The sequence below is a fragment of the Poecilia reticulata genome, linkage group LG10, assembly GCF_000633615.1.
Source record: "Poecilia reticulata strain Guanapo linkage group LG10, Guppy_female_1.0+MT, whole genome shotgun sequence".
In the NCBI taxonomy this organism is placed as follows: Eukaryota; Metazoa; Chordata; class Actinopteri; order Cyprinodontiformes; family Poeciliidae; genus Poecilia; species Poecilia reticulata.
Genome location: NC_024340.1, coordinates 7,819,892 through 7,842,043, shown reverse-complemented (window position 1 = coordinate 7,842,043; position 22,152 = coordinate 7,819,892). Strand labels below are relative to the sequence as shown.

General features: G+C 42.4%; 1 protein-coding gene across 1 annotated transcript in view; it reads right to left on the bottom strand.

Moving 5' to 3' along the window:
• gabra4 (gamma-aminobutyric acid type A receptor subunit alpha4) overlaps positions 1 to 22,152 on the bottom strand; it is a 39,379-nt gene that overhangs the window by 14,067 nt on the left and 3,160 nt on the right. The window contains exons 3-8 of the mRNA XM_017307107.1: positions 20,189 to 20,256; positions 19,128 to 19,348; positions 16,433 to 16,515; positions 11,496 to 11,639; positions 10,800 to 10,952; positions 2,601 to 2,857 (exon numbers count right to left, since the gene is read on the bottom strand). Coding sequence (XP_017162596.1) covers positions 2,601 to 2,857; positions 10,800 to 10,952; positions 11,496 to 11,639; positions 16,433 to 16,515; positions 19,128 to 19,348; positions 20,189 to 20,256 — 926 coding nt within the window. The remainder of the gene's footprint in view (positions 1 to 2,600; positions 2,858 to 10,799; positions 10,953 to 11,495; positions 11,640 to 16,432; positions 16,516 to 19,127; positions 19,349 to 20,188; positions 20,257 to 22,152) is intronic.

The window sequence follows — 22,152 nt, the reverse complement described above, 5'->3', positions numbered from 1 at the left end:
CACAGGGAACAAACTCCCAGCTCAATCGGAAACTCCATCAAGTGCTATTTTATCTGTTATTCTTCGTGTCTGGTGACATCCTAGGTTTTGACTGGCGRCTATAACACGATTGCTCCACTTGGGGCACCGCTAACGTCTTTTGTCACCGAGTATGGAGTATGTACGTCCCGCTCATCCAGTTACCATGATAATATTTTTATATAAGCTAAAATAAGAACCCACAAAGTGAATGATTTCTACAGCATGTGATGCTTTGTGCTTAACCGGCCTGGATTGTTTCAGTGAAAAGTGCATCAAGCAAACATCAGCCTGGTGCTATTGATCAGATTACATTCCCCCCCACCCCTCTCCTCTTCTGACACAGATGGCGGACGAAAGGGCGCGTGCATCACAGATGTCACTTAACGAGGATTTCACTCATTTCACACAGGCTTAAGACAGAAAGTAAGTAGYGCCTGCATCCGGGTGGTAATGCAGTGTAGCATCAAAGGAGCTTATCCTTCGAGAGTTGATGTTTTTTTTTTCCCCAAGCGGGGAGAGAATGATGTCGGTTCTGAGGCATTTGCAAAAAATAATCCAACCCCCCAACCCCAACTATCCACTCCAAAAATTGAAAGGATCCGATATTATTATTGTGTCCAAAGCATGGCCGGGGATGTCTGTGTGTGTGTGTGTGTTGGCGTGAAAAAGCCAAAAGCCTGAGAGCCTAAACCCATCAACGACCCCCAGGCCCGTGTGCCGGGACTCGGACTAACGGGGCCTTCCTTCTCCTCTCTCTCCCTGTCGAGGAAACCAGCACTAATTCCCCCCGCCGCCCCGGCGCAGGAGGCTCTCTGAAACCTATACAGATGTACCAGGGCTCCGTTGCCATGGCAACCTGCTAATCCACTGAAGTGCCGTTGTCACTGTACCGCATTCAGGCACGATTACGCCACGCTGGGATTTGGACCRGAGGGGGCAACTTAAAGTGTTTAGTGTAAAACAGGGGTACTGTACGCGCTGCCGGGTTGTGTCAGCATCACCRATCAGCTAACAGTAGATCCATATATACGGTTTAGTGTTACCACCGCAGAGAGATTCACACACTGTACACACACACACGGGGAAATGAGCGCTCTTCTTCTCGCCTCCACAGCTGAATAAACTATAAAAACTGGGTTTTAAGAACACACACACTTTGTGTGTATTCAACATATTCAATATGTGTTGAATCTCTACAGTAGCTACATGGCATGCTCATTGGTTCTGATTCACCTGACATGTCAGCTCCCACGCTGCTCATGCACTCTGCCTCGCAAAAGTAATCCCACCCCTTGAACTTAAAGWACTTAAAGGGCCGGTATCATTTGTTTTCCAGTCGCATAGTGAAATTTTAGACCACAACCAAGGAACTATGTTACTTTCAGTCAAACTGCTGTTTACATCAAATATGACTTAAAACTAATTCAAATTYGTAACTTAACACCTCTGTCTCTTTAAGAAGCTCCTGCTCTTTCTGAAGCTCCGCCTTCAGAAAGTCATCACAACATGGCTYCTGTATTAACCCTTTAGCAACTTTTTTACCAGCGTTTCACTGAGAAGCAGCTCCTGTAATGAGCTCAGCTGACGCTCAGTTCCACCAGGTGTTTGCTAATTGCTGCTGGCTAGTCTGAAGGAGCTGAGTGAGCGAAGCCTGCTCTGTGAGGCGAAATCTYCAAAGATTGGAAACTGGAGCTTCACTTTAAGGTGGAGCTAGGTCCACCTTGGCGTTTTTTAMAGATGAATGGTTGCCATGGAGATTAAAGGATTTCTCAAACATGCATGAAATAATCTAAGCAACATTCCAGGTCTGTTGTTGATGAAGCAATAACATTATAGCATCATGTAAAGCTCAAAAGAGTCGATTACGCATATTAATGCCCCTTTAATCATAAACTTGAACACAATAATTAGGATTTCAAGTTTGATCAACATAAATTAGCACATACTTGTKGAATGGAATAAAATTTAGCTTGGCCAACATGAAATCTGAAAGCTGTGGTGTACATTCGTCACCAAATGATACTYCAAAGTAATATCTGATACCGTCAAATAAACTAAACATTGCTGAATAAACTTTAAAATCGATCCATAAAYGGCTCCATCCATTGTTACTTCGGTGAACATCGTTCTGCTGTGTRACGACAATGTTCTTCTTCTGCGCATGCAAGTCACTTTGGGGTTACAAACCATTATAAACTATTCAACCCCAAGTCTCACTGGGGTCACAGAATGAACAACCACACTWAAAGCAAAAACYAAAACAAAAAAACCTGCTGTGTGAACACAGCCAGATTCAGAGAATATGACGTCCTGCTGGAATCAGAACTTGCTTGATTCAGCTGCAAAATCCTCCACACACATACAAGGGCAAGGCTAATTATTCTCAAGCACWCTCTCTTCATGTCATTCAAGGGTCTAGGCTAAATGCCAGATACGGAGAGCCCMTGCGATGGGGTATGCTGCCCGAGAGCCCCTTGAGGTAAAAATGCGATCAGATTATTGAGCCAGTCTGAGAGGTGCAGAGGGAAAATAAAAAAAACAAAAAAAACAAACACAAACACAAACACACACCACCTCACCTGCTGCACTTCCTCTGTGTCCTTCACCTTGACAGGCGTGCTTTGGGGCACGGGGGGACACTTGCCTGGCTTCCTCTTGGCCCTCTCAATCTGTGCRTTGGTGAAATAGTTGACGGCAGCGAACTCGATGAGGGCAGAGAARACGAAGGCGAAGCAGACGGCAATGAACCAGTCCATGGCAGTTGCGTACGAGACCTTGGGGAGAGAGTGGCGGGCGCTGATGCTGAGCGTCGTCATGGTCAGGACGGTGGTGATGCCTTAAAAAATWAAATGAGTARAGAAAATTAGACGAGTCACACCAATATTTGCACTTTTTTTTCCTAAACAAGCATTTCTTTACTCTAACACTAGAAGRAAATTTGGTACAGAGAACAAACAAGATCGTTAGAACYGAGGATCGCTCTACATTTAGGTCGTATTTTAAGGCAACGGTGGGCTATAGAACAATATAGCAACATTGTAATGAAAACTCCAAATGGTTCATGATGTGCACATAGTATTAGTACGGCACAACTGAAAACTAGGGGTGCACAGATTGCTGTTTTCTTTAAAATGTCTGTCAATTCCAATTTTGACCGATTTAAAAAGAAAAATCAAAAGTCTGTAAATATAGAGTCAAAATTGCTACGTTGGCGATTGTGATTTTTGTTGGAAGAAAAACATTAAGTAGGTTCCAAATTATAAACGCTACAAACTTTACAAGTTTATGTAATCTCTTAAACATACGTATTTCTAATTTCGTTCATCTTTCTATAATTGGTCATRAAGCTCTAGCTTAAACATTGCTGTCGTAACGTTGCTTCACGGTTGTTTGYRGCGGCGTTATGTTGCAGTTAGAATCCACRAAATGTTTTTTAAAGAAAACACTACCAAACCATTRGATTMATTCAAATGTTTTTCTGTTACAAGGTGAATTYCTGGTCATTTATTTCTGTTTGCTGCTTTCATAATGTCACTGATTACCAGCTACGATCAAATTTCTTTTTTGTTTTGTATTGTTCATTTTCTTTAAAGCRACCTTTGGAGTTACCCCMTGTATTTAATGTTTTAGTTCGCAGGTCMCTTAGTTGTGAAGATGAGTTTGTAAATTAGATTCATAATCTTACTCCTGTTTTGTTTTTTGTTTAGGTTTTGTGGTTTGTTCTGACCTATTTTCTAACRGTACAAACTAGCGAAGTGCAGATGTGTTTCCAGTTCTGAACCTCTAAAACTTGTAAGATTTTGTCTACTGGGAGGTTAAGATGTCTGAAATCCAAAACRTCAGAAAATAAAATCCACCAAAAAGAAAATTACTCATCCCCTTCTTTGGTACTTTTGACTGTGCTGCCTCTCAGTTTGTATTCAGGTCCTCTGAACGTGCACATCTCTAYATAACCTCAGACATCAGGTTTTCACTAAATCCATAAAAACACAAACACACTGAACCCAATTAAATTAATGAAGAAGCACATTGCTTTCAGAGTGTGTGCTGTTCTCTCTCTCTCTGGCTGTGGAAACCGCAGCTTCCCTATAAATGGACTCCCCTCCTCCCCCCTCCAAAATAACACATTAAAAATTGGAATAACCCCCCACCCCCCAAAAAAACAAAACAAAAACAACAAGTGTTAAATAGCCCATGCATGCACAGTAATGTTGCTCTCATCTGGCTCTTTCATTAACAGACTGCAGAGTGATAATGAACCATTTTGCTCTCTATAATGTGGAACATGCACAAAAAAGGACTGTGGTGCTTTTCTCAGCATGAAGGGTCTTTTTTTTGGTGCTTTTCGGGGACCTAAATGTTAGCAGATCTGAACCATGTGCGCACATCCAGCAGATTGAGGGTAATTTAAGCGTTTTAGAGGATGCGGTGACGGCAATATTTAAGTGGCAACGCTGGTGAAGCTGCGTAGAAAGACTTGAATTCATCTCAGATTATTCTTAAAACAGATTTAACTTTAATTAGACACAGCGAGAGAAAACAGGAGACTGAGGAGGGATGTTTGTGTCTGGTAAACCATTTCTTTGTGTATCTGAACATATGCTTACTATCATTATTCTGTTGAAACGCCATGACAACCATGTGTTTTGTATTATTATTATTTTACTATAGAACTGGTAAGCCAGCTGCAGCACACCAAATGCTTTGCTATTTCAAATAAATCACAAAACTGTGAACTCTAAAAAGTTTCCGAGGTTGCAGAGTGTCACAGATCCTCCACCACACTGAACCATGGGAACGAGGCTCTTTTCCATTTCATCCATTTCTTTTACACAAGACCCACCAAAAGTGTTAGTTACTGAAAACACACTGCTTCAGCTCAAGTTTGGCTAACTCTATATGTTTGCGATGGTAGGACATCAAAAGGCTTTTTTTATTCTTTCACATCACTTCCAAATATTGGTTTAATGTGAAAACCCTCATATAACAGTTTCTATGGAAACCTAACAGTGCCTATATGCTCTTTGGTGTGTGTTTGAGATTTATTTTTTACCTCTCCTAGTTTACTTGTGTGGCACGTTTCAGTAGCAAGGTAGTTCAAAGTGATAATCTTAGAAATATAATATTATGACACAAGCAATAAACATTACATTTTGTCAAACACACATCAAATTTGTTGATCAGTATTCGACTTACTATTGATAAAAGGTAACTCTAAACCGGTGGGTTTTTAGCCTTGATCTAAAAGAAACTCGGTGTTTCAGCAGTTTTGCGGTTTTCTGGAGGTTTGTTCCAAATCAGAAGAGCGTAGAGTCTGAAAGCTGTTTGGTTCTGGCTCCAGCCATCCCGCTCTCTTTGCATAGCAGCAATATAAAAGTAGGTCCATGTCCAGCCTGTCAAGCCGGCCAAAACCGGGAAACTTGGTCCCGTTTTGAATCCAAAGCAGCTCTGACTCAACAAGACGTGGACTCAGTTTGACCTCTGAAGGTCTGGCACTGCACCTGGCGACAGGCCACCATGGCAGATCCTCTCTTTTTTGCTTCCCAAAGCAAAAGAGAACTTTTTATTTTGTTTTTTTAAAAAGTCACAGGGCAAAATGAAGACGCCTACAGAATCAGACATTGTTCAATAAAGTCAGTCACCGATGACTGGAGGAAACAAACATCAACAGTCACGTCGCATGAACGGAAAAACTACGAGTTCCTCTGTTCTTGATGCAACAACAGTCACAGCTGTGCTATTTGTAAAGGATGCAGCTAACAATTAGTTTAATAATCAATTGTTCTATTGATTATTCTGACCATTAATACAGATTATACAGATTTTATTTTATTTGACCACTTAGACATTTTTATATAAATTCCCTAATTTTTAAAATAAGGAAATAAACATTATTGCATTTTAGGCTATATTATTGCCTAAAATGCAATAATATGGAATTTCTTTAATGAATATGAACCAAGTGAAGCTAAAACTAGCCCAATTGAGCTTTAGGTTAAACTTATACTTATAAACTAAATGCATATTTTTGCATAGTTTTGGCTTAATATGTTGGGATTTAAATTTATTGATTACTAAATTAGTTGACAATTATTTCAATAATTGATGTGATCTGATTAATAGTTCCAGTCCTGGTAAATGAACTGAACTTATATGGCACTTTCCCAATCATTTTGACCACATAAAGTGCTTCACACTAGAGTCCCATTCATCCTCTCCAACACAATACACAGATTGGTAGGTAACTTGGGGTTAAGTGACTTGTCACATTGACGAAGCTGGAATTAAACCTACAACCTTCCGATCAGAAGACGACTACGCTACCCACAGAACCACAGTCGCCTCCAACGAAGGAGGAGGTTGGAAAGACCAAAGAAAAGATCTCCTAAAATCTTCTGACATCAACACTAAAGATTACTAAAAGAACACCAGTGGTAGAGAGCATCACGCTCTGGGCTCACTTTTCTGAAGACGACACTAAGGTTTTTGTGAAAATGGCTAAGAGTGTCAACAGTTCCAAATGGCGCTAAGCTAAGAGACAAACTTTCCAGTCTCTGCTAGAAACGACGACGATGAGGGATGGGATTTAATTTTTCTGAATCGCCATCAGTTCGACAAACTAATGGGTTCACGGGCGCTTGGGATGTTTTGGATCGGACTAGCCAGAGTCCAGAGCTAAATTTGACAAGAGAATTTGTGGGTGGGTGCGCTTCAAAAGGGCAGCGGGCCAAAGATGTCTTCACAGTCTGATAGATTTGGAGCACCTTTGTAGGGTAGAGTGGGTAAAAACCATCAAATTGAGACACGGCATACTCCATCGACCTTAACCAAAGATTGATTGGCAGAGACTGACAAGCCTTTTTGTAACAACAACTTCTTCTAATAACTTTAGTTGCTTTTCAGTCGAATTGGACTGAAATAAAGGTCACTTTACATGTAGAAACATTTTGAAGCGATTTATATTCTCATCTTTAAACGTCACAATAACCAGATCTCATCATTTGGCAGAGATACTTCTTCACCTCACCAACACTGCATTACTTCAGATGAGTCTGCAAATCGTGAATCCATCCCTTACTCCACCCTAAACATGACCCCTGACCTTCTCTGCTTCAAAATGAATTGAAGTGAGTCCGCCAGTGAGTCCACAGTTTGGAAATCTCCGTTTCCTACTGATTTAAGACTTCTGAGGACTTGGTATAATTTTCCCGACGGTACAAAAAGATCCAATTCACATCCCAGATTGTCATTTGATGCTACTTGCTAATCAGATCGCTTGTTATCATGCTAAGTAACTGAATCATATGTCTAAATCCAAAATGTATTTCCTACAGTGGGTGAGTCAACCGTGGCTGACAAGGCTAAATACCATAATCGTTAAAGTAAAGGAGCGACAAATGAAAGGCTTTGTGGCATCTGTGCAGCTCTCTTATATTGACTAGGATTATTTCTGCTAGCATGCAAGCTCTGCCTCCAAATGCTATTCTTGTATCAAAAGACCCAACGCCACCAGCTTAAGAGTTGAATAAACCGTATCTCTTGCGCTCCATCATCTTTATTTGAGACTCTTTGCTCCCACAGAGGAAGCAAAGGTAGAAAGTAAAGGGGTGTTTATACGTCACAGAGCCAGAGGACATGTCGACCAAGCCTCATGTTCTCCACACATCATGGATGTTTGTTAGAGAGTCGTCACTGCTCCATTGAGAAGAAAGGCCCCACAAAACAAAAAGGCAAGGTCGTGTGTGTAGATCGTCGCTCGTCCTTGGGATTATTAATAAACAGCAATAATGTGATTTGGAGAAAATCTCCTCTGGTCGCAGGAACAGGAACAGGGTGCTCTTTAAAGTCCTTGCGCTCCATATTGACACTCCGTCTGTTGCCCAGACGTGACCGCCATATAATTACCTGTCAGTCAAAAGCTGACAGCTGACATTGACAAGTGACCTGCAGCTAAAGTAAACACATGGAGAAAATTAGCTCGAAATGTTGCAGGGAGATCAAAAACTTCAAAAGAGACCCACTGGTTAAGTAAGAGCGCTAATGGAAAATCCCATTTGCTGTGAAAGTGGTGTTCTGTTTGGGTAATTAATTCAGTGTGCAGGATTTACTGCCGGAAATGGCAATTAGCTTAGCTTGTTCTAATGGCTACGGACACAAGCCGTTCAAAACAAATCAACAACAGGGTCTGCACAGCATACGTCAGGGTTTCACCAGATAAACAAACTGGTTTGACTGGTCACAGTAGATTATCAATACATCATGAAAGAGATTCAGGTTCATTTGTTGGGTTTGCACTTCGACTAAGGAGACAGAGAAATACATCTTTACAACATGTGCCTATGAAGGGAGGCTCACGACTAATGTCAGAAAAGACAGATAAGAACACAACCTGAACGATTAATCATGATGATTATTCAAATAGTCGGCAACTAATTTAGTAATTGATTAATCATTAACAAGAGTGTATAAAAAATTCATGGATTTTGCGTTTAAGATAACAAAAACAAAAACTTTGTAAGTATGCGTTACCCAGAACTCTTCAAGAGGCAGTTTTAGCTTCACCTGGTTTAAATGATTTATACAATATCTCCTTTTAGGCACCATTTGATATTGATTGGTTGATCCAAAAATAGTCAACAGATTTATTTGTAATATTGTATTAAAAAGGCTTAAATTATTTGTTGCTTTGTTTATGAACATTGAAAGAGGGGCTGGGTTTGTTCTCCAGTTTAATTTAAATTTAACTTTTTTTTCTTTACCTGAAGAAAAGGGCCAAAATTGGTACATTGCAATGTTTCTTTTTTTATGCACGATTTCATCAGTATTATATTGTTAAGTGTGTTAATAGGTGTATGTGTTAAGTAAGAATTGTATATTGTAATTTGTTTTGCTCTAATAATAAATATTCGGAAAAGAAAGGCTTAAATGAAAAATCCAATTAAATCAATTAATCGTCAGAATAATCGATTAATCGATAACTCGATAACTAAACTAGTCATTAGTTGCAGCCCTGGATGCCATCCATCCAAACTGACAGCATGAGTTACTTTGTGAAAAAAAAGTGAGTAGATATTTTCAGTGTTTAGATGTTTAAAGGCGGCTGATTAAAAATGGACGCCGCCCTTCATATTTCACCTTTGAAAACATTTGAGGATCCTTTTTCATCCACATTACAGTTATGTGCAACTTTACATCAGTCTGTCACAAAATCCCAGTAAAATGCATTGAGGTTTGTGGTTATAACGTGACAAACAGTGAAAAACACAAGAAGCTGCCTCCCGTTTCCCCATCCTGGAAATGGGTCACTGAGGCTAAGTCACTGAGGCAGGGAGTTAAACACACTGCAGGTGCAGGGCAGAAGGGGACGGATCTGAACTCCGGCCACCCGTTCATCCCAAACAAACACATGGACACGTTCAAAACACTTAAACCAACAGCAGAAACCCCTCCAACCCCGCTGCCGCCTCAGAGCCTCGGATGACGCAACGTTAGCCGCTGTGATGCTCCGTCACGCTGAACGCTTTGGGGAAAGGAAGCAGAGGCGCTGACATATATGTTGACGACTGCAGGAAAGCGACCCTAATCCCCCGGGGTTTTATTAAACCACGCAACAATCAAGACACATTTCCACTTAGGGTCATGCAATATCGTTTTACTCAGCAAACAAGCTTGTTAGATATATATTAGTTTCAGCAATGTGTAAGTGTTTCTAAAGGGAAAAGTGACCTCAAGCCGAGTCCTAGAGTGCATTTCTTGAACGACAGCCAAATGTTTACCAATGAATCACGATCGCCGCCGCTTTAAGCTGGATGAGACGTCTGCAAACCAAACTTGTCTTTGAACAAAACATGGAAACACCATCGACGCAGCAGTTTGAGGTTCGATTCTCCAAACCTTCTGACTCCTGTTGGATGTCCTCCCCCATTTCTCTCCCTCTCTCTGCAAATTTGCTTTCTGACTACAAAAACACTTAACAAATGAGAATATGAGAGCAGCTTACATCAACGAAGAAAACAGAAAGGAACACAGTCAATCTGGACGTCATGACTTGATATGTAAAAATACAGCTCTGGAAAAAATTAAGAGAGCTCCACAAATGATCAGTTTCTCTGATTTTACCCTTTATAGGTAAATGTTTGAGTAAAATGAACTTTGCTCTTTTATTCTATGAACTACTGACAACATGTCTCTGAAATTCCAAGCAAAAATTTAGTATTTAATGCAGAAAATGAGAATTGGTCAAAATAAGGAAAAAGATGCAGCGCTTTCAGACATCCAAGAAAACAAATTCAGATTTGTTTAGAAGCAACAATACTAATGTTTTAACTCAGAGTTCAGAAATCAACATTTGGTGGAATAACCATGAGTTCAGTGCACTTTTGCCTCATTTTGCAGATGTGAATTTACTTCAGAGTGCTTTCAAGGTGAACTATGAACATGAGTTCATTCAGTTATAGTAACTCTTGCAAAAGCTGAACTGGCACATTGGCATTCGTGGCATTGCAGGAAATAATACTATTTTTATGATGCCTGATTTCTAAGTGTATTAATTTTAAAATTGATGGAATAAAATTGAGTTCAGCGCACATAAAAAGTCCGATATGCCCATTTCTAAAAACTGCACAGTATTTACCGTTATACTCTGATACAAGTGTGCTGCCGTTCATTTATTTATTTTCACTTTTTGTGTGAAACTTTGCATCTGTTGCTGCTGCTACACCTGAATTTTTCCCCTTTGCGGGACAATGACAGCGGTGGTTAAAAGGTGCGCTACGTACCAAAAACGGTCCGCGCCGGGACCGACTCCTTGTTTATCCAGAAGGACACTTGAGAAAGGATCACTGTCATTATGCAGGGGATGTACGTCTGAATCATGAAGTAGCCCATCTTCCGCTTCAAGTGGAAGTAGACGGTCATCACCACATATTCACCTGGATCAACAGAAAACCGATCAGTGAAAGACAGCCGTCGCTCTGCTTCACGCCTCGTTACGTCTCCCGTCTATTCTCAGTCAAATCTACGCCCGTCACCCGTCCTGCAAAACACAATCCAGGGAAAAAAAGAAGAAAAAAAAAAAAAAGAAATCTGTTTTTGGATCCATCAGTTTTTCGGGTGAACCAGTTGGCCTGTGAAATGACTCAATCCGTGATGTTTACTTCATGCGGCTGCTGCTGTGTGCTAGTCATGCTTCAGCTGACAGACTGTCGTGTTTGTGCAAGTGTCAAGGCTCCAAAAATCCCTCCAATAACGCCGGCAGAGCCGCATTCAGACCATATACTGTATATAAACTCAAGCGCGTGTGCTTTTCACTCAGATTTCAAGGGTGAATTTAAGAATGTTTTTTTCTTTTTCTAATAGAGTTTATGCAAAATGACTTGGGGGTGTGGAGGATTAAAAGAAACAAAAAGAAAAAACAGCTGCCGTTGTTTAAAGCAAAAATAAATACAAATGTTGACAGGACATCTGCAGCTCACCTGTGATTGATTTAATGATCTCGCTGGAAACCGTCTGGCCGATGAGATCATACTGGACGAGGCTGGAGGACTCGGGAGGGACCTCCACCGAATGCTGAGGCCCTTTGGTCCAAGTGTAGATCATCTCCGTTTTGGGATAGGCGTCTGAAGACGGACGGGCGGAACAAATGAGATGTGAAATAAAAGAAAGAAAAATAAATGAGAGAGAGAGAAACTTACAGCTGTCTGCTTTTAAGCCTCTGACACCACAGGTAGACTGATTTTATGTGTCTGTGTCAGAGTCCCATCTAAACCTCATTATAAATCTAAAGCAATCTATTTTTCCAAGTATGTATTTATTTTTATCTTGGTCCAACAAAAAAGAAAAAGCTCAATTTTTCTGCTGACATAGAAACGAAAAAGACAGTCAATGTATAACGAGTTGTGATTGTGCTGAAATAATCCATGAGGCTGGGTTTGAAGTGGAGCAGATTACTGCTGAGTCTTCTTTTTTTTTTTTTCTTTTTTTTTTTACAAGTGTCACATTTAGATGTGTGCTGCTTTTTTCACCTTAATTCCAAACAGTCAAACATTTCTCTGTCATTTCAAAACCGTAGCTTGTTCATACTCTGTGCTTTCTGCCATCTGTGATAAAAAAAAACAACAAACAAACAAAGAAACTGAGGGCATTTCTTTTAAGTGTGATCCTGCTTAATAAAAATCCTAATGAGTCAAAACTGAAATTGGTAGACTGCATTTTATAGAAATCTTTAAATCTGTGTCAGCCACCCTGCAAAAATACAAAATCTTACCAAGTGTTTTTGTTCTAGTTTCTGCTACATCTTAGTACGCTTGAAATAAGACAAAACTAACTTTACAGCAAGATATAGGAGCTTGATCTGAGTCAATAAATCCTTACTATTGGTGAAAAAGTACAATTTCCACTAGTATATTATTTTTACTTAGAGCATGGCATTTTTTCCATGTTATGAGTGAAATAATGTACCAGTGGAAATTGTACTTTTTCATCAATATTAAGGATGTATTGACTCCAAACAAGCTTACTTATGAGTTAGTTTGGTCTTGGTAGGATTTTGTGTTTTTGCAGGAAATGCCTGACTGGTGACTCTAAAATAAATTCTCACAAGCTCTCTTCTCCTCCCTATTAGCCATGTGTAGTCAGTACCAGTCTGCTCTGTGTGTGTCATGGACCATGAGTTAGTCCTCTGTCTTTTGCAAGCGCCAGTTTACAAAGTCAAATTTATCTCAGCAAGACTGAGCCTGAAATAAATGCAGATTTCTAAATACACAGACTATCGGTATAATCAGTTGTATATTGAACTAAATTGTTTGTATTAGACATTCAACTGTATATGTTGTTTAATTTAGTAATCATCAGTATTTCCTATCAATCTAAATTAATTATGCACCATCCACTTAGGGGCCTTCAAGTGTGTCTCAATTATTAACTGAAGTGTTTTCCAAGCATTTATTTTTCACTGAAGCGCGCCTTAAAGAGGGGAAGCCACAAAAGGTTATTGCTGAAACTGTTGGTTGTGTCCAAGTATAACAATGAAAAGTTGAGTGGAAGGAAAAGAGGTGCTCAAGCAACAGGGATAATGCATCTAAACAGTACCACATGCTGATCATCTCTGCGCCACGCTGCGTTGACGCAAGAATTTATAAAGGAGGAGCTCAGGTCAAGTACTTAGTACAAATCCATCAGTAGGTCAACATTTGTTATAAAAATAATTTTATTTATTGGTTTTGGTGTCCTGATGAGCCGTCAGTCATAATCATCAAAATCCAGGGTCTCTGCAGGTGTCACCAACTCAAATTTAAGGTTTTCTTTTAAGAACCTTTTTCAAGACCAATACAAATTAAATTTAAGACCTGTATCGTGATAGAAATGTACAAAAGAAAATTACATATTTTATATGGTCAGAATGCAAATATCATGTGTCGGCAACAAAAGTGAGTCAGTGGCAAAGACGGGCGTCGTCCAGTCAACTGGAAATAAATGAGCACTTTTTGATAGACACAAAAAGGCTAGTTAGCAAGCTAGCAAGGGTAATTTAGCAGCTAGTTAGCAGTGGGCTCATCTACCTTCCTATGATGGATGCATAAAAGCTAGCTAGCTGGGTAGCAGGGGTATATTAGCACCTAGTTAGTGGTAGTATCAACTATCTCCCAACAACAGACGCAAAAAAGTTGGCTAGTTGCTAGCTAGCAGGGGTATATTAGCAGCTAGTTAGTTGTAGAGTCATCTGCCTCGAGTCAAAGAAAGCAGTGAAGATGTCTGTGTGCGACTCCAACGTTTGCCTGAAAGAAAAGTCCTGTGAGAAAAATAAACTAGAATGTATGAGATTAAATAGTTTGTCCACAACAAAATACAATACCTGTGATTAACGTGTTACATTTTAAAACGAGTTTAAAGACATTTTAAGGCCTTAGATACATGAATTTTAAGCTTTCTAAGGATGCGTGGACGCCCTGAAATGAACAGAAACACGTGCTTGGAGTAGAGGTTTTAGGCTATTCTAAGCTATTCGGATGCACCTGCCTCGGTGCAAATATGGAGGTTTTCTTATTTGCTCTTGTTGCGTTCGTCCTCGTCTCGTTTCTCCTCTCTCGCATACGGGCGAGGTTGACCGGTCTGTGCGCGCACAGCTAAATAGCAGTTGTCTCTGCCTGCCACTCCCGGTGGGACCCCATATCGGTGGGACACCAACTGTTCTGCCAAATGAAATGACTCTGGTGTGTCATGGAGTGGAACGCCGTGCCTGTGCACACAAGCCCAGATGGAGAAGCAGAAAAGACGGGGAAGAGAGAGGGAAGGGGRGGGGMGKGGTACGGAGAGAGATGTAGGATGATGGAGAGGAAAAAGTGAAGGAGAGGCAGACAGCGAGAAAATGAGCTCACACACAGCGGCTATGGAAAATAGCTGCATAGGTCTGTGCCGTCCCGAGGCGGAGGAAGGGACTCTGACCTTTCCTCTGCCCGGGGCCTCTGCAGATTCACGGTCGCTTCCTCCTCCTCACCGGAGGCAGGCGGCAGCAGAGCGGGATGAGCGGGACGACGGAGGGAGGAGGAGCGGGCGAGGAGAGGGGGACAACGAGTACTGAGAAGATGGGACTACGTCCTCCGCAATGTCACCGCGTCGGGTAATTGACGGCGGGTGTAAATGTGTCTCCTTTCTCTCGTAATCTTCAAATCGCTCGCTGCGCTCGCCTGATAAGGCGGAGCCGCTCCGCGCAAGACGCGTCTTTGTTTCCGTTGTTTCTGCTGACCACGAGGCTCGGCGTAAACACGGATGCTGAGTTAGGGCTTCGTCTCTCGCAACAAAGAATGAAACATGTCGTCATGCGGTTACGGCGCTCGGCCGCCTCGCGTTTGGCGCCTCAGCAAATACTTTTCAGCACAGAGTCCAAGAAATGAAGTCATGCGACTTTCCCGACTTGAACTTTTCCACATTTTGTCGCTTTAAAGACTTCAGTGTTTTTATCAAGGGTGCACCGGTTGCAGTTTTCTGGCTGATCGCCGATGTTTAAAAAGCCTGCCCTCTCTGATTTTGGCCAATACCAATTGGTAGATACAGCAAGAAAGTTGCTGAGTTGACAACAGTGGTGTGTTTACTAATTTCTAACGGTGAGGCTAACAGTCAAACTTCTCTCACAGCAGAGCAAAACAGGACAGTGGTTGATTTTTAAACTTTTGTCGAGGCTGGCAAGATCAGCGAAAAGGTCAGGTGTCAGTATCGGCAGATCATCGATCTCCCAAAATCAAGGAAATCTGGGCCGATTTATTGGCACAACAATAATTTTTACAACAGAGACATAATTAGTAATTGCAAAGTGGAAGGGAAATGGTGCATGGTTTTCAAAATATTTCAAACAATTGTCGTAGGTTTGATTTAGTGTTAGGGTTAGTGTTAATGTTACATTTGCAGAAGTTATGCCTTACTTTGTTTGCTGCAAATTTAAAGACAGCTGACAAAATAACTGGGTGAACTTTCCTGAGTCCAGAGCTCACTCCCAGGCTGACACCTGCCCACTTGCCATGTGTCCTTTGTTCATGTGGCTGCCATTTTCCCCCCTCTAATGTAAATCACAGTCTCCAGAGAAAGAAGACCAGGAGGCATTGAACAGAAAAAGGAGATGGAAGAAGGCCAGCAGAGACGGCAGCCACATTGCCTCAGTTGGTTCACTGCAAATGCATCAGCAAGCACATCGCAACGAGCAATTAAGCAATTAATAGCATGATATATTAAAATGAGCTGGATCATTTGATTAATATTTGTTAAAATGAGACATCATAATCTGTTTGATGTATGTTTTTTAAGTGGTTTTTATTTCCGTTTTATTTTTTGTGTTTGGTTGTCGTGTTTCATTTTTGGATCATTAAAATGTTTTCCAGTTGAAGTGTATTAAGTGTTTTTAATAAATTAAAGTTTATTGACCTTTGAGAGGGCAAACTTCCATTATTATGCCATTGCCAATATATTGCTTGAAAATAGCCTCAAAACGACAATATTATCGTTTATCGCGATAAGTACTGGGACAGTTTATCGACCGGCAAAATTTATCATGACAGGCCAACACATTGATTGTTCTCAGTCAAATATAATCACTCATTAAATAATATCTTTTAGCTTGCCTGACATTTTGTTGTGACTCTGGAGGTTAACATTAAAATACACCCCAAAACAATGAACAAAACAAATCTGTGAAGCATACGGTAGCTGTAGTAGCAGATAGACTGAGAGACGTGTCTGAAAAAGTCTCTTAGCAGAAACTAAAACCACAATTAAACGTTCATATTTCAGCACAAATCTAGCCAACGATGATCTGCCTGCTTTCACAACAGGGTTTGCCGTTTCTCTGTTGCTGCTCGGTGTTTGGAAGACACATTGCACATTATTTCATCAGGTAGACGCAAACAAGCACCAAAGCACTCACAGCTTCCAAACTTGAGGGGACAGGCGTGTCCGTCCATGGGGAAATCCACCAGCTTCATGGGACACTCGGCGCTAATGGTCAACCTGCAGCAGAGGAACGGTTAAATTTAGGACCAAGATCAATTTTACATGTCTGCAGCAGAAAACACGGGTTCTAAAAGCATATAATGGTTTGAATTTCTAAATATATTTGCTACTGTTAATCCATCCATCCATCCATCCATTTTCTTCCGCTTATCCGGGGTCGGGTCGCGGGGGCAGCAGCTTCAGAAGGGAGGCCCAGACTTCCCTCTCCCCAGCCACTTCTTCCAGCTCCTCCGGGGGAATCCCAAGGCGTTCCCAGGCCAGCCGAGAGACGTAATCCCTCCAGCGTGTCCTGGGTCTTCCCCGAGGCCTCCTCCCGGTGGGACGTGCCCGGAACACCTCACCAGGGAGGCGTCCAGGAGGCATCCTTACCAGATGCCCGAGCCACCTCAACTGGCTCCTCTCGACGTGGAGGAGCAGCGGCTCTACTCTGAGTCCCTCCCGGATGACCGAGCTTCTCACCCTATCTCTAAGGGAGAGCCCAGCCACCCTGAGGAGGAAACCCATTTCGGCCGCTTGTACCCGTGATCTCGTTCTTTCGGTCATGACCCAAAGCTCATGACCATAGATGAGGGTGGGAACGTAGATCGACCGGTAAATCGAGAGCTTCGCTTTTTGKCTCAGCTCTCTCTTCACCACGACGGACCGGTACAGCGCCCGCTTCACAGTAGACGCTGCCCCAATCCGCCTGTCGATCTCCCGCTCCCTTCTTCCCTCATTCGTGAACAAGATCCCCAGATACTTAAACTCCTCCACTTGAGGCAGGACGACCCCCCTGACCCGGAGAAGGCACTCTACCCTTTTCCGGCTCAAGACCATGGCCTCGGATTTGGAGGCACTGAGCCTCATCCCGGCCGCTTCACACTCGGCTGCGAACCGCTCCAGTGAGAGCTGCAGATCACGTTCCGATGAAGCCAACAGGACCACATCATCTGCAAAAAGCAGAGATGCGATCCTAAGGCCACCAAAACGGATCCCCTCAACACCTCGGCTGCGCCTAGAAATTCTGTCCATAAAAGTAATGAACAGAATCGGTGACAAAGGGCAGCCTTGGCGGAGTCCAACTCTCACCGGAAACGAGCCCGACTTACTGCCGGCAATGCGGACCAGACTCTGACACCGGTCATACAGGGACCTGACAGCCCGTATCAAAGGGCCCGGTACCCCATACTCCCGGAGTACCCCCCACAGGGCCCCCCGAGGGACACGGTCGAACGCCTTCTCCAAGTCCACAAAACACATGTAGACTGGTTGGGCGAACTCCCATGCACCCTCCAGGACCCCGCTGAGGGTGTAGAGCTGGTCCAGTGTTCCACGACCAGGACGAAAACCACACTGCTCTTCCTGAATCCGAGGTTCGACTATCCGACGGACCCTCCTCTCCAGGACCCCTGAATAGACCTTACCAGGGAGGCTTAAGAGTGTGATCCCCCTGTAATTGGAGCACACCCTCCGGTCCCCCTTTTTAAACAGGGGGACCACCACCCCAGTCTGCCAGTCCAGGGGAACTGCCCCCGATGTCCATGCGATATTGCAGAGTCGCGTTAGCCAACACAACCCCGCAACATCCAGAGCCTTAAGGAACTCCGGGCGGATCTCATCCACCCCCGGGGCCCTGCCACCGAGGAGCTTTTTGACCACCTCGGCGACCTCGTCCCCAGAGATTGGAGAGCCCAGCCCAGAGTCCCCATGCTCAGCTTCCTCAACAGAAGGCATGTTGGTGGGATTGAGGAGGTCTTCGAAGTATTCCGCCCACCGGCCCACAACGTCCCGAGTTGAGGTCAGCAGCGCACCATCCCCACTATAAACAGTGTTGGTGCTGCACTGCTTCCCCCTCCTGAGACGCCGGATGGTGGACCAGAATCGCCTCGAAGCCGTACGGAAGTCTGTCTCCATGGCCTCTCCAAACTCCTCCTACTGTTAATCAAAAACCTTTATTATTATTATTATTATTATTGTCAGTACATTGAAAGTAAGAACTACACCTTTAAAAGCAATAGCTTTGGTTTTGGGTTTTGTTTTGGGAAAACCCATTTAGGCACCCCAGAATGGTTGCTATGGGAGATTCAAAGCTTCCTCCAACATGCACGAAAGAATCAACACAACACTCTAGGTACATGAATGAAACTCTCATTTTTAGGTCCTCTGGATTCTGTAAGTCACTTTTTATAGTAGAGGAAAGTTTTTTTTTGTTTTTTACAGTGTCTGAATGATGATTGCTGAAGGGTACACAAACCAAGGGAAGCTTTTAGCTCGTTAATTTCCTCTTTTGGCCCATGTGGCTCTGAGTTGAAAAAGGCAACGTTTTGGACTGTGCCAAATGTTTGGCATCTGCACCGCCTCTGAGCAGCTTTCTGCTGTTTACACCGAGAACCTTGGTTGGATTCCACACTAGATCCCTCTTATTACTTTATAGCAAACACAGTCTGTCATCTCACCTTTTCTAGCAAAAACAAAAAATGGATAAAAAAAATTGCAGAAATATGGAAATGTACAATATGTGAGGTGTCTGCAACGTAATCACAAGCCATCGTTTTTGAAAGTTATGAAATGAGATGCAAAGCAGCAGGTTGTTGATGAGATGGAGACACAGTTAAGGGTTTTTCTTTTACCTCATGGTGTAAAGGATGGTGCCGTTCTTCATGATGCGGAAGAGCTTGTTGGGCGCGGTCATGTTGTGGGCCACTGACCGCTTGCCGTTCCTGAAGAAAGTGTCCGGTGTCCAGACCTTGGTCACCATCAGGTTGTTAAGTCTCAGTATCTCCACTGGGCCCTCGTACATCAATCTCCGATCAACCCAGGTCTGCCGAAAGAATACGTCCATGGTGTATTCCTAATGGAGGGAAAACCGACATGTTACAAAAAACATGGATGGATTTATCGATATAAGAATTAGCAGTGGGAATTATTTTGTTTTCAACAAAATATCAAATGCAGTAATGTTTTGGTTGAACAACTAAATAATGCAGTACTATGACTGTACAACATTAAGAAAACGTGATGGTTGACAAAATTGGTGAATGTCGCGATAACAGTATTATTTAAGATAAGGGTTGTCAAAATAATTGATATTTTGATGTTATCTAACAATTCAACGACGTTGACTTTTGTCAAACTGACCCATTCACATTTTTTCCAAATTGTCACACTTCTGTCCAAATTTAAAACCTTTGGTGGATGTTTTAAAATTTGCTAACATGGGTGAGTACATGCAAAACAACTTTTAAAAAATGAGCGCTCTTTATCCAACAAAGCAAACACAAAAGCTTTGTTAGAGGTACTTTCCCTAAAAGGCAGACACACAGGAAAAAGACTAAACGCAGAACTGCGCTAGCGTGTTAATGAAAAGATAATTAAAAAGGAGTACAAAAATCACCAGGAGCCAAGGCAAAAAACACAAACCAAAACATGCAGGAGGTGACAGGATCAGACGAAAGGAACAGGCGAGGAGTGACTGAGGTTGAGGTGCTTAAGTACTGAGGAGGTTGAATGCTGAACAAACAACCTGGGTTTTTTAACTAACCGATTACAGTTCTTTATCACGTGCATACTGCGTACAGTGATATTGTGTTAACAATAAATTTGTGATAAATGTTGAATCGCAACCTGACAGCACAAAAAGTTGTGTAAAACTAAAAACAGAGTTCAACATGACAAGAGTTTAGCTACGTACCATTTCAACGTCTGAGACTGGCCCAAAACTCGTCACATAAATGTCAGTCTTCACCTCCGTCACAGGACCTGTCGGGTTAAACACACCACAGAAATCACATTCACTGACATTTTCTCAGAAAGTTATCTTAAAAGCTGTTTTGAGGTCTACAGATCCTCGGAATAAAATCTAGGAAACGTGCAGTAGCTCATCTCTTCTGGAGCTGTGTAGTACTCTGCATAATGCAATGGAGAAAATAGCTTAGAAGATGTAAAAAAAAAAAACAACAAAAAAAGCATAATCCTGTTTGATTTTTCTCCCCTTCATTGAATGGATGTGGAGTCCCGGTGTGAAGACGAGCTGTAAGCGTGCGCCTGCACGCGGACATTCCCGTTGACAGGCCGCTTTGCGCAGTAAACCAGTTCTCGCTGCTTCCCAACATGAATATTCAGCAGACATCACGCATGAAAACCAAATCCATATTTTTTACCTCTTGAACCGAGCGCTGTGCATTTGTCCTGAATTGTACAGGGGATTATGTAACTGCCCTCACTCATACGGGGCCGCTCGTTTTAAAGGCAAACCCGTCACACTGTAAGTACGAAGAGCGAGACGCCGTTTTAGCGGGCGTCACGTTGTGGGTTCACAAAGCAGCGCGTTACTTACAATGCTAATCTTACAATGCGAGTTAGAGAGATGGAGCATAGAAGCACAATGATGACATAAAGACTTGCTTTGTCCAGAATGGAGGATTTCCTCAGGCTTCATCTGCTTATGAGCGTCTTAAGATCGAACAAATTGATTGTAATTCTTTGGATTTCCTGCTTACTGGATTTTATGCATTTTGTTTGTTTGTTTGTTTCTCAACAGTTAATATTTAGGAAGTAAAGCAGGTTTGCTTAAGCTATCTTTAAAACTGCAGTATGTAACTTTTAATTAAGCTATCGCTATGTTGTGACAGTATGAGACAGAAAATCTGTGAAAACATCGCTCTCCTCCACATCCTTTCTGATATTTTATTGTCATTTTAAGAAATGCACCACTCCAAACAAAAACAACCAATCAGTGCCAGGAGGACGATCTTCGTGCCTCAAACCAACCCTGTGAATGCGCTACTAAATGTGCTAATGGCACAACTCACTGTTTATCTGGTGACCGTGTTAACGATTCTCATAGCATTCATGATAGACTATTCTAGCTGCACCATAGCAGAGAGCAAAGGAGAGATGTTGTAGGGGGAATTGTGATGGTGATTGAGAGCACTAAGTCCCGCCTCCTGTCTCTGATTGGTTGATTCTAGTTTGCGCTGGAGAAAAATAGTAGTTTTTAGTGTTTTTTTAAACGATTTTTAAACATCATCAATTAGAATTTATTGAGACAACGATAAATCAAAAACTTGTCGCAATAAGAAATGTATGACGATAAATGATAAACGATACAACAAATGGCCACCTCTAGACTCAAGTCTTAGTTTAGTGCTGCCTCTGACATCTTGCTCTCTATTTAGTCCCACTCTGCTTTCCATCGCATCTCTGCTTTTTGCGGATGATGTGGTACTGTTGGCTTCATCAGATCGTGATCTGCAGCTCTCGCTGGAGCGGTTCGCAGCCGAGTGTGAAGCGGCCGGGATGAGGCTCAGTGCCTCCAAATCCGAGGCCATGGTCTTGAGGGTAGAGTGCCTTCTCCGGGTCAGGGAGGTCGTCCTGCCTCAAGTGGAGGAGTTTAAGTATCTGGGGATCTTGTTCACGAATGAGGGAAGGAGGGAGTGGGAGATCGATAGGTGGATTGGGGCAGCGTCTGCCGTGAAGCGGGCGCTGTACCGGTCCGTCGTGGTAAAGAAAGAGCTGAGTCAAAAACCGAAGCTCTCTCTTTACCGGTCGATCTACGTTCCCACCCTCATCTATGGTCATGAGCTTTGGGTCATGACCGAAAGAACGAGATCACGGATACAAGCGGCCGAAATCTGTTTCCTCCCTTAGAGATAG